Source organism: Mytilus californianus, unplaced genomic scaffold (genome assembly GCF_021869535.1).
Source record: "Mytilus californianus isolate M0D057914Y unplaced genomic scaffold, xbMytCali1.0.p SCAF_13, whole genome shotgun sequence".
Taxonomy (NCBI): Eukaryota; Metazoa; Mollusca; class Bivalvia; order Mytilida; family Mytilidae; genus Mytilus; species Mytilus californianus.
In genome coordinates, this window is record NW_026262615.1 from 14414711 (window position 1) to 14432994 (window position 18284).

The following is an 18284-nucleotide window of genomic DNA, read 5'->3' on the forward strand; positions in this document are numbered from 1 at the left end:
GTCACTGGGTTGCTTTTTATTTTCCAGCATCAGGACCGCCCGAATTTTTCGATTCCTTTGGAAAAGCACTAGAAGTGTATCAATAACGTTTTAGAAACGTTCTGATCGTTAACGGACCACAATAATACTTTTCAAATTGTCAAATACAACCCAATGTTTCGGAAACGTATGAACTGTATTGCGCTTACAACATAAAAAAAGGAATGTCTGTGCTTCAATATGGTGGATATTATGAATGACTTTTCAACTTGAATTCAAACGATAGAAAATTCGTTCTTATTTCATTAAAAACATAAAAAAGATAGAACACTTATTGAAAAGTTTCATTGAAAACAGAAAGAATACAAAGACGGAATAAGGATAAAAAAAAAGACATAAAGGAAAGTCTAAATCACCTACACCAAGCAGGTATCATGTCCTGAATCAGATTATAAATCTTAAGAGTGTAGGAGCGATTTACGAATTTTACAATAATGACTTTTTAAAGTGTGTCAATCGAAAAACTGCTTTAAACAGACGTACAAGCGAAGAATTTGATTGGTTGATTTTGTTCACTCAATGTCCAGTGCAGCTATTACACCTTATATCTCTCATTTGTTATATTTTATCTCATCATTTTTTTATGGTCGATCATGATTTGACTTTAGTAAAGTTCGACTTATGAAATTGCATGATGGATAAACATAAGATAATGAAATTTTTCCCGTTCTCTCAATTTTATATCTAAACAGCCAATTGTAAACAGCTTTATTTTTTTAGCTATATCACAAAGTATCCTAAACAGCGAACGTATTACAACACAGGGGGTAAATGTATTATCAATTTCATAAAGTTATACCACACCTGATTACACAAAGGATCGTAAAATTGTCTAAATGTTTTTTGTAAATAGGATATCGTTATTTTTATTATTATTGTTTACACTGCTTTCAACAATGTTTTCCTTCTTGCATAGCATATTTGTTTGCATTATATAACATATCAGTTACATGTAGTTACGTCATCGGTACTGTGGTTGTTCCTTAAAAAATCACAGTATACCATACTACATACACCAGTTTTTATTTTATTTCGATTTAAAGGATGATCAAGATTGCTTGATTAATGATACATAGAATCGTATGTTTACTACTATTATGGCACCAAGAAAGGGTCAATGAAAAATAGACCGATTAAATTGATTTTTGTTATGACATTTCTGCACTTTCTCTCAAATCTTTTTTAAAAATGCAGTAAAGAAAGGTGAATAGACTTCTTTCTCTGCATTTACAAGGCATACATATACTATTTAAAGACATTTTGAGTTGTAATAGTAACCGCTTTGTAGGATATATATACTTTTAATTAACAGATTCCATCTTCAAATTTTCCTCTTGTTCTCTTTTAACAATAAATGATTTTTTTACGAATGACGTATGTGGGATGTTTTCTTATTTTAGATATCTTGTCCAAATATTGATACCAACTGGCTTTGTATATTTTAGATCTACTGAAATATTTAATTATTTTTTTATTGTAAATATGTTTTGCTTTAATTTGTTTATTTCCCCATCTCAATTTATTCTTTCTTGTATTGATTTAACTCTATAAGGAATTTTCTTTTCTTAAAACTAAAACTTGCTACCATTCTTTTGGGATGGAGGATTTTTACTCTAAATCCAGGTTGACTTATTAATTATTTATTTTTAGAATATGTCGTTGATATTTTGTTACATCTGGTGATCCGTTTATTTGGCAATCGCCATGGCAGTCAGCAGGGTTTAAGAACATCCGTTGTTTGACCTGCTAGTCAAATGCGTTTTGTTAAAATATACTTTTTCACTTTTTTGGTCTTTTGGAAAATGCTGTTTGTGCTGTATTTAGGCCCCTCTACCAAGATCGGTTGAGAACAAAACTTTACGACAAAAGAGATGATTTCAGTTTCCCAATTTTGAGCTGTCCATTTCTTTGTAGCAACATTTCCAGCAGCACCTGCATATGGAGTATATATCTCCCAGTTGATACGATATTCTAGGGCTATATTTCCTATCATGATTTCCTACATGGATAGTTGCTGCTCATAAGGAAGCTAATAAGTCAAGAGTTCCAAGTGGTGAAGTTGAAATCATCCCTTCGTACATTTTACGGACGTCATCACGAGTTGGTTGACCTTTATGCAATATCTGTTTCACAGATGACGACGGATATGTTCCAATTGTCGTCCACTTTTACTCGAATGTGACCTACCGAATTAGATTTATCCTCGGGTTTTTACTTTTACATGTTTTACTTTTTGGCCAAAAAGGGTAATCTTTTGTAGTATTAAAGATTTATTATAGATCTTATAATTAATATTTTCCCAAATCATAGCTGATTTTCTTTTTCATAATGTTTGATTAAGGGTTTCAATTTATCAATTTAAGGTTTCCCAATTTAACTGTTTACATAAAAATCTGTCATAACCAAAATTAATACCTAAATCTTTAACGGACTTGTTTATCCAGGGTATTTTCTCAATTTTATCTATATGCTAAGTTTAAGCGCCCAAATCCAAATATCCTTGTTTTACTACGATTTAATCTCAGAGAACGAACCAAACGTTTCGATTTTATTCATAACATTTGGTATGTCTGTTTTTGAACTACAAGAGTTGCAACATCAGCAACTGAAATATTGTGGTGCTATGTGTTTTATTATGTATAGTAATCAGAATACATTCAAACGCGTATTTTTAACTGATAAAACGAAAAGTAAAGTACATAATGGACATCCTTAATGAATTCCTCTAGAGTTTTCAAAACTCTTGGATACCCATCCTTTATTTACAACATATGTCTGTATTCTGTATTAATTTGAATTCCTTTGCCTAAGAATCAAACACTTTTGTAAAATCAACAATTATTCACACCCCATCTATTCGGTATGATACTGCATAGCCTGTTATATCTTGAGCTTTCCTAAAAATAAATCTAGTATAAAGATTTTTTACACATGTTGTTTAGTTTAGGAAGAAGTTTTTAGTTTATGTGCCAAAAGATGCCAAATTACATTCCATAACGATAATTGTCTTAAGATAATGAGTCATTCTTTTAAAATAATAAAATTAATACACTTGTTCGTTGGGTATATTTAAGAAGTTTTTCATTACTTCCCTTATTAAGAACATCATTATTCATTTTCCCCCAGAACATCTTATACAATGCCAATGTCAAACTTTCTTGACCGGTGCTTCATCTGTAGAAACTTACCTATCACATTTATCTCCTTTTCCATAACAGTATCAGACATGCAAGTATATTTGGAATATTTTTATCTGGTTATGTTGTGTCAAATGAATTTTTTACCATTTTGAAATGTCCTCCTAATTTGTTGTTATCTCGTTTTTTTATATATAGATATTTTGTTGATAAATTATTGAATTAGTCGGGTTTTTTTTTAATCATAAAAAATAAGCATGTTGTCCCTTAGTTCTACATTTACCCATTTCCCTGAATTCATTAATGACCTCAATATCTTAATATATATTAATAGCGAAAGCTATCCTTCACCCCCTTTTTCACTCTATTATTTCATTAAGTGCCATTAGTACTGTAAAAACTAAAATCTTTTTCATTTCTAAGACTTATCTTTGTATCTTCATTAAAGTATGTTTCTTGCATTTAGGCAATGGATCTTTTTTTTTTCATTTAACCGACCATTCAAATCAAGTGTTCACAATTTAAAATTTTTATAATTGTTCTGGTGTGGGACAAGTACTTTAATTTCGGTGATTTATCTACACGATCTATCATAACGTTAAAATATAGATTTTGAGGAATGGCATTAAGGCCCGGTTTTGGCCCAAGAAAACAAAGATTTTAAGATGTATTTCAAATTTGCGCATAATGTTTGGAAATGCATAAAATCAAGAAATAAAAAAGAATTATGCAAGATTGTTGATGTTATGACTTCACACTTACGTCATATTATGCACCGTTTTCATGAAATAGCAGAAAATTGCAGAATTTATGCAGTTCTCCGTCGTTATGTCCTTGGAGGAAACACCGTGCGCAGCAAAGAAACATCAGAATAATATCAGAGAAGATTAATTATAACTATTCACACAATCTCGCCGAATATAAAGTTGTTTCTATGGTCGCACGTACTTTTACAAGGAAAAAAAAAAATTTTTTACAAAATATACAAATTTTGTCATGGTTTGTTGCCATAGTAACTCGATAAATGTGAAAATTGTTATTATTTTTAAACAAAAAACAATCTCAACATCAAAAAGTGGCGGAACAAAAATAGAAATAGAACACAATGGAAAAAATAGAAATAGAAAAAGCCTAAATAATGTATGATTAAGATTTTTCTTTTAAAAAAGTGTATTGGGTATACATGCATACCTATTGCTTCATCCATGTCAAATCATTTATTATGTTTGCCTAAGTTGTTGGTTGGCTTTTTATGCTGAATTTGGATCTGGATTACGACCACAGTAAATTAATCTAAAGCAGTTATAGATTATAGAATAAAATACTTGAAGGGTTATAACTTCGTAATTTATAATGTGAGATGCCAAAAAGAAGTTATTTTTTTTTATAAATAGAATATCACAACAATATCGATGTAAAATTTGTAGTATGTTTTGTCTAATTAAGAAAACCTTAAAATTTTAAAGTAAATTTTAGCAATGAAATTAAAGAACAGAAATGGGTGTATGACATTGCTAGTTTATTACATCAAGCAAGTTTTAATATGTTACTTTAAATTGATACTCAGTACAGTATTTAGCTAATACAACATTACTGAATTACTTTACACACACCAAATGTGGTTGATGCTTTGTTAGATTTCAACAAGTTTTGATTTCGTTATTTGTACAGTAAAGCATACAGACACATCATATAGCAACGATGATGATGATGATGATGATGATGATGATGATGATTATGATGATGATGATGATGATGATGATGATGGCAACGATGATGATCACGTGATGACGACAACAACGACGATGACGATGATCATGATAATCATGATATTCATAACGATGATAATGGTGATGGTGACGAAGACAATGACGACGACGATGACGACGACGACGACGATGACGACGACGACGATAATTATAAAGACGTTGGTGACGATGACAATGACAACGACGACGATGATGATGATGATGACGATGACGACGACGACAACGATGATGATGATGAGGAGGAGGAGGAGGAGGAGGAGGGTGATGATTTGAACCCTGTTTTGTCCTAGTCTTACACGATGAACCAGATTTTTATCGTATTAGTTTACTAGATAACTGTCTGTACATACAGGCTGCGCCTTTCGGACATGATATATCATGACATAAATCGAAAAGTTTTAAATACTTCAGGTCTAAGCCCTTATTTAAACTTTTACTTATCCCTGGTGAAATTAAATCATGAAATGCCTGTTGTCTATTGAAAACATCCCCAAGATGGTGATAGCATAGAAATCTAAGACAGTGAGACATAACAACAGGTGATATATTAATATTACTGTCTTCCACTTCCCTTTGTAGTTCTTTCGGTATTAATGATGATTCAGATTTAAGCAAACATTCAATAATTGTACGTACTTTATAACAATGTGAAATGTCTGTCGAATGACATAACTCACAAATTCTGTAAAATAGGAAGTCTTGCATAATAAACGATGTTTCACTGTTTGAATATAAGAGACGATCATTCCTATTTCTACGCGGAAATAAAGTATTTATCAACCCATCAATTCCACTTAACTGTAAACTGTCCAGTACATGTAGTAGTATTCTATTGTTATCTAGAGTGATCTTTCCTAGGAACATGTTGTTTTCAGGTATAAAATAGTTCGGACAGTGACAGTTTTTTACCCATGATATTAATTTATTTAGACAGAGAGAAAAACAAAAAAACAATTTAGACAATTTAAATGTGTCTATATCCACTTCCTCTGAGACCCAGAATAAAGCCGTCTTCAGAAAGTATGAACACAACAAATCTTTGGCATGATCGTTTGTGTTAACGATATGCTTTAGTGTTAATTTGAGAAGACCGTAACATAAGAGTTGAGTGAAATTAAACGAATGTACAAGATGTTTTTCTGCCACAGAGAAAGATAATCTCCATAAAAAATTACAATTTGACACATTCTTAGGTCCTATAGGTACTAACAAACATCCGTTGTTTTTAATTTTGTTAATTACATAATTAGGGGGCCACTGATGTCGATAGCGCCATGACCATGGAACTGCAATGTAAGGTAAATATTTACTTCGTAGGCAGAATGCAAAATCAAAATTCTGATTTTTGTCGGATAGACAGGGGCCGTGTTGAACAAACTTAAATCCACGATATTGCTTACTTAGAACATTAAGAAATTCTTTGACTGACAAATATCTATTGTTTTTAATACTTTCACTGAGGTCAGATTCCCCTTGCCTTCTTGGTAGTAAGCTGAGTCGAGCAAATCCAGGATGAACAGTATCTGTCTCCATAACCAAGGTAGTACGTTGTAATGTGTGTTTGATATTCCGTAAATTCTCTATAACGTCTATGGTTTTAGTTACGAACATTATATCTAAGTCACTACTTGGTAAATTGAGTCCTTCTGCTAAACTTCCACTCAATATTTGTTTTGATTTGGAGATAACAACATCATCGATCATATCCTGTATTATGAATAGTCGTTGTCTATTTCTGATGTCTATTTCAATTCCAACTGTTTTTATTAGATGTCTGACCAATTCTGTTTGTTTGAAGTCATTTTCATCCAAAAACAAGTGCTCTAAAAAATATAATTATGTATATAGATGTATGTGATGTTATGCGACAGGTTCCATTTTCGTTATTCGATATTCAGTATCTTACCGGTTGTTAGCAGTCGGGTCGATATTCAAATTTTCTTGGTTAAAGTAATAAAAGTTTGAATATTGGAAAACATGAAATTTTATATTAATGGTTACAAGGAGTAAAATTAATAACGGAAATCATTGTATGGCTCCATTTGTTATCGTCAATTCTATTTGTCTCAAATATAAACCTTTATGTAAATCACAATTTTTTTAACTCTTATGTAAATCACAATTTTTTTTATAACTTATAGATTTTTTCTCAATAATATGCAATCGTAAACTTTTGATAAACTATATGTCAGAATACAAAAACGAACGGACACTCAAGTAACATGTGTAATTTTGATCAAAGCGTCCAGGGCATTGACTAAACTTTTCTGATCTTCATAAAAGTATGTATAGAGTTAGCTAACATATATATACTAGTGCTATCTAATGGAGTTTAAGGAAAGGTTTCGTCTTTAAATGATCAAAAGGTGCGTTTCATTTGTTGTGTATAATCATAGACTTGCATAGATTTATATATCTTTTCCCTTCATTTTTATTGACTTCATACGTTATAAAAAGTATATTTATACAATAAAATATGTTTGCACTAAACTTCGATATGTACGAAGGACCTAAAGTTCTAGTATAATATTCCACCGCATAAATGACTGTGATACCCTCCTGGTCTCTCAATTTCAATAACATTTGCCTAAAAACTAGACTAGGTATAGATGCAATAACTATTGGACTCATTTCCTAGAATCATTTCATCATCGATGTATAAGGAGGGCTTAAAGTGTCACTTTGCAATTAGAAATTGTCGAAAATTCATGTACAATTTTCCAGAGCATTGGCTAGAGTTTCTTGACCTTTCAATCTTCATACAACTATGCATTGAGTTAGCTTTCATATTTATATATACATGTACTAATACTTTCAATGGGAATTTGTTAATAACATTTGTCTAACAGTCAGAATTGGTATAGATACAATTACAATAAAAAATTATTTACAAGAAATATTTGATTTTTGATATTTAAAGAGGTCTTAGAATATCACTTTGCAATAGCCGATCTTCAAATTAGTGCTTTTCCCCGGAAAAAAATGACATCACAAAGATATTATCTTTACGTCACAATATCCTATGATGCGTTTTCCCGCGAATGACCCCATGTCAACCGGGGCAGTTCATTCATAAAATCGAAATTGGAATCTCAAGTATTAAAAATCGTCGAAAATGCAGGTATTAGGCCGCAGGGCATTGGATGGACCTTCCTGAAATACTATCGCTGTTCATTGGCATTTGTATATTTTATTGATTGTTTTGTTTGCTTGGTTGACATATTTCTTTATAAAAAACGTGCAATTTTGTTTGTCCGATCCTGAAGTTATTCTAGCGATACAAATGTGTTTATTATCTATTAGTTACTGTTCTTCTTTCAGTCGATTATTTACATATAAATATTTATCATATGTTAATTAATCTTTAGTTTCCTTCGCAGTATTAAGTAATCATTTTTGTTCTTTGTATATCTCTTTTTAGTTATGGTGTAGTCCAGCCAGAAATTAGGAAAAGGTGGAATGATTAAAAATGGAAATATCCACCACAGACTAAATGACGTAGAGTTAATAACTATAGGTCATCGTATGGCCTCCAACAATAAACAAAACCCATGCCGAAAAGTAAACCATAAACGCCCGACAAGACAATGTAGAACAATTCAAAAGAAATAACTAAATGCCTGTAAAAAACAATAATCAAACAACAACAAGACATCTACAAAAATAAACAACAACCACTAAATTATAGGTTCCTGACTATATTTGTCTAATTGTTTTAGATTTGAAAATTGGTATTTGTATAAATGTTTTAGCTTTTAACCTTACTTTTTGTACTTCAACAAAATCTAGTACACACTTGCAATTGTCAATATATCCTGATTAAAACATAACAAAGTATCTACCTTTACCGCAGTCTGTACAATTCTGTAAGTATTCCAGATATTCATTTGACGATTTGTCAGGATATCTAAGGTTTAGTATCCACTGTTCGTGAGTTTTCCGTCTATCTAAACAGGACTTATACGTTCGTTCAAACTGTCTGATTGTCAATCCGAAAACATCATTCGAGATTATCATCCCTCCATCTCCAGATTGGTAAACTAATGGTGTATATCTGCGCCTTCCACGGTAATGAAAACGTTTAACCCCGTATTTTTCCCAGTACGTATTTTTTTTCATTTCGTACATATTTTTATAGTCGTCATTTTCTAGCTTATTGGAATTTGTGTCCATGATGAATCTAAAGTAGAAATTATTAAAAACATATAATTGTAGACTTTAGTTATTCAGCAGTGTATTTGAAGTTTAACATCACTGCTCGACATGTAATGTCGTGTACTCTTGTTTACTTATTTGTGTTTAGTCAATGTATGTACTCTTGTTTACTTATTTGTGTTTAGTCAATGTAAAAACCTGACAATGATTAAATTGAAATTATAGCTATTGCATTCGAATCAAAAGAGATAGACTGTATGCCTTTACAAGGTTGCAAATATTGTCAAGTGACGCGTGATTCCATGGTAACCCACAGTTATTAGTTGTTAGCCTGTAAGCCGGAAACATTGTATAATTGCAAACGACTAATTGACATATGTGACAACTGAGATCTATGACAAATGTACAATTTTACAACGTACATAAGTTATTACTAGATTTCATGTTTTGAGATCTATCGATGTCAGAAGTGTCGTCTGATCCTAGAATTCACAGAAAGTTTGCTATTTCTGATGTTTTTGTTTTTTACCTTGATTTATTCATGTTATTAGTAGATTTATGAGATTTAAACATACACTAGCTAGGGTTGTAATCAAGTTAAATTATACTGGTAAAATGTTAAAAACAACATTTGAAATATCCTGGAAACGTTCACTGCGATTGCCTTATGGCGTCAAATTGAACATTATATGCGTCCGTAGCTCTTCCCTTGATTTGCCCTCATCAGAAACATGCAAAGCCATAAACACGTAAAGCCAGCGATGTATTAAAACTTATTAAAGATACACGGACTCAATTTGCTTTGCCAAACACGCGTTTCGTCGTCATACGACCTCACCCGGGGGTTCACTGGGATATAAAATAGGGTCATTCCATGGCATTTACCGACATGCAGTAACTCCCTTCGGAAAGTGGAGCGTTCGTTTTGCATTTCGGGATGTATAAATTTGCAACGGTTACCAAGTCCTATCAAAATGGGGACATTGACTTCAATGCCTCGTGAAGAGTGAATGTCATGCTCTCTGCACGTTACGTACCCTTGCAACAACTCTTTGAGGGGTTCGTAGGTGGTCTTTTGCAAAGCTAAATGTCTGTCTCTATCCAATTTATCCATTTTTTGGTGGCATACCAAATATCCCACCCTTCTCCCCAGTCTACCTATATTGCAGGACCTATTTATCATATAAATTGTCGACAGAATCTCGCCTTCGCGTACGTTAAATATTTGCCACTTGACGTCAGACAAAAAAATAACAATCAACCAATATCCATAATACCTATAAGTGGCACTCGGATAAAACGAGTTGGAATGCTTAATCAATCAGAATTAGTTATAGAGCATTTGCAGGCAAATCAAATTCTAAAATTTATGCCGGAAGTTACGAAGAACCGAAACAAATGAAGAGCTATTGGACGCATAGGAGATTAGAATAACTAACCGTTTATTTAACGGCAGTCGTGATCAAATCAAGATGGCTTAACGTTTGATATTGTTTTAGATGTGTTAGCTAATAGGTATTTATTTTTTTCGATTAGCGTTACTTTTAGAACTGTGTTTTGTTAATATTAGTAACCAGATTAGACAAATATGGTGATCGTTTTCTCTGTCTCAGTTTATGTATTCTTCAATTACCAGCTATTACAGAAATTCACAGTTTTTCTCAAGTAATTCTTACAGGAACAGTGTTCTGCAATTACTTTAAACAGAAAATGGGTTGCAAAAAATCATAGTAAGCACCGTAGACTTGGAAGAATCCTCTTCTTTGGTACCAATTTAAACGTAAAAATCCTATTGTTACGAGGTCCAGTTACCGTTATAAATGATTGTAGCATCTAAATTTGAGAATTTGATATTAATTTGAAAACCTATGTCATATTTTGCTATGTTTTATGAAAAAGAGAGGAATTTTCACAAATAAATGCAAAAATATCGTCATTCTGTCTATAAATTCTGAACCTGTCGAACTTTCTCTAAATCAGAACTGATCATGTTTTATAGATAAAAATTCTGCTAATTACATAGTGATTGCAATAATTAAAGACACTGACAATTATAGTCTATTCAAATTTGTGACAACTGACTCAAATAATGTCTTGTTTTAGTAGAATTCGTTTATAGGAGTGCTGATAAATCAATATTAGCAATATTTTCCACCACAAATCTGTGTACAAAAATACTTGATCACTTCAAAAATAAAATTACACCTGTCATTTCATATACCTACACCAAACCTTTGCATTCAAAATGTCCAACCACAAGAGGATGGTGTTAGAGACATTAACCAAATCTTCTGATTACTTGTATGAATCGTCCCCATACAAATTTAGTCGTGCTGGATAATTTATAACTGGAACCTTGGCAAAGTAAATAATAAACACCTTAGAGAATAGTTAAAAAGCGAAAGGCCCGAACAATTGAATTCCCGAGCCCATCAACTAGAAAAAGAATTTCACGTCACTATAGAAAAGTGCTTATCCTTTCACTTAACATTCCGCTATATAATTGATGTCCTCTCAAAGTTTGGTGACTTTGTTGAACGCATCTATCCCATCGAACTCGAAATAATGGTTACAGAGCCAGTAAAGTCTGCCGAGGGTCGGTTGAGAACAAAACTTTACAAAAAGAAAGATGATTTCAACTGCCCAATTTTGAACTTTCTATTTCTATGTAGCAACATTACAGCAGCGTCTCATTATGGAGTATATACTTCCCATTTGGAACGATATTCCAGAGCTTGTTGCTCCTGTAATCACTCCCTGTTTTTGGTGGGTTTCATGTTGCTCAGTTTTTAATTTTCAATGCTGTGTTTTATAGATTGTTGTTTGTCTTTTAGTCGTTTTTCCTTTTGTGCGATGGCGTGTTTGTCTTCGACTTATGATGTTTAACATTCCTTCAGTATATGTAGTTTCTCTTTTATAAACACTATTATCAGGACTTAACTGATGGAATGTTGGTAGAAGCTCCTGTATGGAAATCTGCATATGATGACTAGACCAGTATGGATAGGGGTTTTATGTTCTAAAATAGATATAGAGTTACGTTTCGTATCTCTGTTTTTTTTATGTTTGCCATCATAAATTTTTTTTCAAGTTTTTTTTGTGTTTGTTTCCATCATAAGTTACTGGTGAATTGTATCAATTTTTCATTGCATCTTTAACATTTCAACTCTGTCTTTTATATCTTGTCACAAAATCAAAGGAACCTCGCCGTCCCAAGAAGGAACATTAACAATAGGATATTGAAATTCATAGAATTAAAACACATATTTTAGTTACGTTTTAATTGAATGTTACTGCCTTAAAATAGTGGGTTTTTTTCAGACTTTATACTGGTAAAGCGTTTTCAAGTATTAATCAAAGGTATATCATAACGGTTCGCAGATTAATTAACTGGTTTGTAAGAGCGTTTTTATCAGTTTATTATATGTAATTCAAATCACAAGTTGTTCGCCTTCGTAAATTGGTTTATCCTATCCCTTTGTCTTTATCTATATTTAAAAATGTTGATTACCATTGTCGACAAGACTTGTGCATTTTTAAGATCAAATCTAATTACTTTGTAATCACCTTCCCATTTATAGAACAATATTTGCATTTAAAATTAAAGGAGAGGTTAACGACATGGATTAGATTTTATTTGAGACGAAAGTAGGTATTGAGGTCCCTTTCTCAAACAGTCATCTCCTCTTTGTCTTTTACAATATTATCCATGCGTAGGAAAGACTAAATGATACGGTTTGTATCAAAGTACAGACCAAACTAAAGTTGTTTTTTTTAACATCACAATTTTTAAATACCTTATGCAATACTATCTAAGACTCTTAACATTGCCATAAAAGCTGGAGGTTTGGCTAGCCACAAAACCAGGTTCAACCCACCATTTTGTTCTTAAAATGTCCTGTACCAAGTCAGGAAAATGGCCATTGTTATATTATAGTTCGTTTCTGTGTGTGTTACATTTTTAATGTTGTGTTTCTGTTGTGTCGTAGGTCTCCTCTTATATTTGATGTGTTTCCCTCAGTTTTAGTTTGTAACCCGGATTTGTTTTTTTTTCTCAATCGATTTATGAATTTCGAACAGCGGTATACTACTGTTGCCTTTATTCATCTTGTAATTATTTTAAAATATTTGACTTTTCTACACTTTACACAATTATTTTTCATTCCGAACTAAAAGACAAATTGAATGAGTTGGTCCTTCGGTATGGGATCGGCGAACATGATTTATTGATTTGTTTCATAAAAATAATTAGCCAAGTAAATACAAGTACCTTGTATAAGAGAGGGATCCATCGCACTTTGTACACAAATCACTCTGATTCAAACAACAAGATGATATCAGCTTCCCTATTGTGAACTTCCAATTTCTATATAGTGAAATTCCAGCAGCGCCTGCATACGGATTATATATCCCCAAGTTGCTACGATATTCTAGGGCTTTTATTTCCTATCATTATTTCCTTGATAGAAGGTTGCTGCTCACAAGAAAGCTATTAAACCAAGATTTCCAAGTGGTGAATTTGAAATCATCTCTTCGTGCATTTTACGGACGTAATTGCGAGTTGGTTGACCGTTATGGAATATCTGTTTCACAGATGACGACGGATATGTTCCAATTGTCGAAACTACAATCCCGTCTCCTTTTCCCCGAATGTGACTTACCGAATTAGACTTTTATGAGCAATACGGCGGATACCACATGTAGAGCAACATCTGCTTACGATTAAGGAGCACCCGAGATCACCCCCTGTTTTGGTGGGGTTCGTGTCGGTCATTCATTAGTTTTCTATGTTGTGTTTTGTGTACTGTTGTTTGTCTGTTGTTTTTTTTTTTTTTTTTTTTTTTTTTTTGACATGGTGTTTACAGTTTATTTTCCACTGATGAGCTTGATATATATGATAATTTAAAATCCGTCAGGCAGATTAAAAGAAGAAATATTTTAATTTTAATCTCATTATATCGATTATTGCTGTGTACAAAGCATGGAGGTAAATTGCCAATTAATAGTATGTATTTCATTGTTTTTTATACCTGTATATCAATTATAGTATAAAAACAATAAGATGTGATATGTTTCCAATTAGATAACTTTTCACCAGAGACCAAAAAAAAGTACGCAACTACATGGGTCACAGTACAGCTCAACGATGGGCAAAGCCAGTACCTATAGTAAGCTATTATAGGCCACAACATGTCAAAAAGTAAAACGAATCAAACGAGAATACAAACGGTCTGATTTTGTACAAACAGTACACAAAATCATATATGATAAACAGTTACCAACGACGACTTTTTGTGTGTTTACATGCAACATGGATTCATTAATATATGCGATTCAATAACATGTATGTATTACTATTCAATTCATAAATATATGTTATTGTTATTGTGGGTAATGAATTTGATGAAAAGAAACACCTTGAAATATGGATTTACATAACTCAAAATACGGGTAAACACAACCGTGACAATAATATATCCTTTATTTTAAATTGGTTGCAGTGCTTTAATAAACTGATACAGTGCAATTCTTTTTATAATGGGTCAGTTGTAATCTTTTTTAAGACATACAAATTGTGTCATACTTTTAAACTTGGAATGTATAATTCGAAATGACAATGCATTAGACGATTAAATAAACATAAAAACCAAAACATCAAAAGAAAGACAAAAAGAGAAAAGGGACAACAACACAATTACATTTCATAATCAATAACGGGAAAGTTATGTCAGCTTAAACGAATTCGAATCTTTAAAGAAATAAAATCTCTGAATAATACGTCTGCGATCTATCAAGTAAAAATAAATCTAGGTAACGAACAAAATCTTTTGAAGGAATTGAATGAACCCCAAAAAAAGGAGCGAGACCGGATAAGTTGTCATGATAACCGTCTACTGCTATGTATGCATTACCAAAGACATATATCTTACCTACTGGGCCGCTGTATATACACTTGCTGCTTCACAATATTACTTGAATGATTAAACGTAGGGGTTCAAGGAAACTGACACATAGAGAGAAACATTTCCTGATGAGAAATTGTAAATACTTGTCCTGAGGATATATGATTTTCATTGTATTAAAGCAAGAACGGAAAATCACTTAACAAAAGCGTTAAACTCTTGTATAAATGTATTGACAAGGAAATCGAAACTCAACGTTAGTGAATCAATCTCATCTTTTTTCTTTTCTTAACACATACGTTTGCCAGTGGTCATATGATAATTTTATAATTTCTCATCGTTTAGTACTTAGTTGTTATTTTCACACAGACATGTTTTATGTCAGTATAAAAAAGAAGATGTGGTACGATTGCCAATGAGACAACTCTCCACAAGAGCCCAAATGACACAAAAATTAGCAACTATAGGTTATACAGAATGTAACGCGGTTAAACATGTTAGCGGGATCCCCATCCCCCCTAACCTGGGAGAGTGGTGTAACAGTACAACATAAGAACGAACTTTAAAAATCAGTTGAACTCATCAGATGGATACCAATAGAAATACATCTAACAAAAACACAGAGTGGACGTGGCCTGATACTTGTATATCCCAACAACAAAAAGACACTAAGTACAGATCTGAGAGTACTCGCTGTTACTGACAGCTAGTTCAAAGCCATTAACAACTCATTAACAAAATCATGCATCTAAGTCTAAATTATCAATCAGTACACATCCAACATCCAATGGATTAAGTGTAAAGACGTCATAAACAGTCAGAGAAAAAACATGACCTTGTGCAATGCCAAGACAAAGGTATCCACAGATTGCAGATCCATGAATGTTTATATGTATATAATAATAATATTTAGGTTGCTTTTAATTTACTGATAACAAAACCAATATTAATACCAATAAAAACAATATTAAAAGATCTAATTACAGTGTTGAATTGGTAACCTTTTAGTATAAGTTTATTTAAAGGATCGATAAGTTTACCAGGATCGTTTCTTATTTCCGGGCACGGTAAAATGTTGTAAAATTATTTATCAACTTGTATTTATTCATTGGACATATGCTAACAATCGATTCACCATCTGACATTGGCGGTTTGTATATTATTTTCTAAGCAGATGTGGTATGATTGCTAATGAGTCAACTATCAATTGAAGTCAATAGAAGAACGATATAACCAATATCATGTCATAGTATGACTTCAACCATGAAGGAAAACCCTAGTCTTGTAGTATGTTGTTAATGGCTTCTAGATGATTTAATGTGAGCTTCAATAGAGAAAACCACCAAACGCTTGAATAATACTACAACATTCAGGAAATCGTAATTATGGAAGCCAGCAACCAACGAAAATCATAACAAATATACCAAATTCCATACAAAGTCAAAAAGGGAAAGTCTATAAAAACTGAAAAAATGAAACGCTATCAATGAACGGAATCAGTGAAAAAAAAACTGCCTTATTCCTGACTTGGATCTTTGGATAACAGTGCCATATCACACCTACAATTTTACCACTTTTACTATACATTTTAATGAAAAATACTGCCTGCATACCAAGTTCGTGGGTATATACCTTTTTTTAATGCAAATTATATTATGCTAAAATGTTCGATTCTAATACAGCCATCTTAATTTAGAAACCAATATAGGTATTTATTAATCCGACTTTCAGTGAAAAGGGTTTACTTCCGTAGAAGGAAACAGAAATATATCTTTGCGGACAATTTTCATATTATCTAACATTCTATATATATAAAATTAAAACAAAAATATGCTCACATTTAAAACTACATAATTTTCACTTCTTTTCTTTTATATATTTAACAGTAAAGTCTAGTATTAAAGTTTTAAGCTTCTACCTATAAAATTTAATAAAGGAAAAGTTAGGACCATGTCCCTTCTACTTAATAATTAATGGACAGGCATTTTAATGTGAGTCCTGACAGGGTTCTCATTGGCCCTCAGGGGTCCACGCTAGATCCCTTATTTTTTAATGGATTTCAGGAATCTCCATATAGTGTAAATAAGGCTCTGCTCAGTGAAATGGCGAATAACTTGTTAGCTGAAGTCTACCTGATGACTAGTAAGCTTAACCAAATTTGCCGTATTTTATTGAAGTTATCATTACCAGACCATTTCCAGAACAGAATAGCCAAGCATTTTAATATAATTAAATTTATGTAAGATGAAGTATTTTAAGGAAAAGACAATGTAGCGGCAGTTATCCCCCACCACAATGAGTGACCTAAAATGTCCCAAATATAATGATTACTAAGGCGCATGCATTTGTGTGTGTACATATATGTAAATAAATAATATATACGTTCGAACTGCAAAATGCAGCATATTCCTGACGAGAGTACAATGGGCCCTAAGATTGTCAACAGACCCTTCCACAATTACTCGGCCTGTGGCGGCGGTTTGTTACAATATTGTAGGTATTTTCTAAATAAAGATAATGCATCTATCAAAGTCAATGTAGTTATTGATTTCCGTTACTTTGTTGTTACTTAGATTGATAGGAAATGGATACTGAAAAAAAAAGAAAAACCAAAAATTCCTAGTACAAAGATTCTTAAATAAAAATTGCGTTTTTCTTTCATGAACACTCAGGGTTTGTAAAAAACTAATTGGTATCTAATTTTGCACTTTTCGATTGACATATATACATGTAGGTATCATTTAAGAATGACAGTTTATTTCAAAAACGAATAAAAAGGTTAACAAATGCATTGAAAAAAAATTATATGACGGGATTTCTAAGTTGCTTTGTTTCCCATTTCAAACAGTCCCCTCTTAAATGGATTTTATTCCTTATATGTATTTTTCATTGTTATTTACTTTGTTTGTCTTGGATTTAAAGAATATGTTTTCAACGGAATGTTCAAACGAAAGTTGTATACTGCCCGGATATGCAAGGTATTGAATGTGTAATTGTATGAAGCACTTTTGAACTTTTTTGCCAATTTCTATTATACCAGCTTTTCATCATTTTTTTTTTTTTGGGGGGGGGGGGGGGTAAAAAACAGATTAGTAATACAATTGTTCTTAATATGCGAGGACTACTGACCAGTTCAATCTTCTGAATATATAGAGGAAAAATTGGCACTCGCATTTCAACCCGATTAGATATCAATAACAATATTGCTGTCATTACTTCAATTATTCAATGTATTCTAAGTTACCAAATTTATTGGTTTATAACGTATATGTTTAGTATTT

General features: G+C 32.2%; 1 protein-coding gene across 1 annotated transcript; it reads right to left on the minus strand.

Annotated features, from left to right (window-relative positions):
- Nucleotides 1-995: 995 nt before the first annotated feature.
- LOC127723874 (uncharacterized) lies at nucleotides 996-6764 on the minus strand. The gene is made up of 2 exons (XM_052230592.1): nucleotides 5503-6764; nucleotides 996-1021 (listed from the first exon to the last, which is right to left on the minus strand). Exons 1-2 carry the CDS (start codon nucleotides 6647-6649, stop codon nucleotides 996-998), a joined length of 1173 nt encoding a protein of 390 aa, XP_052086552.1. The 5' UTR covers nucleotides 6650-6764.
- Nucleotides 6765-18284: the final 11520 nt, after the last annotated feature.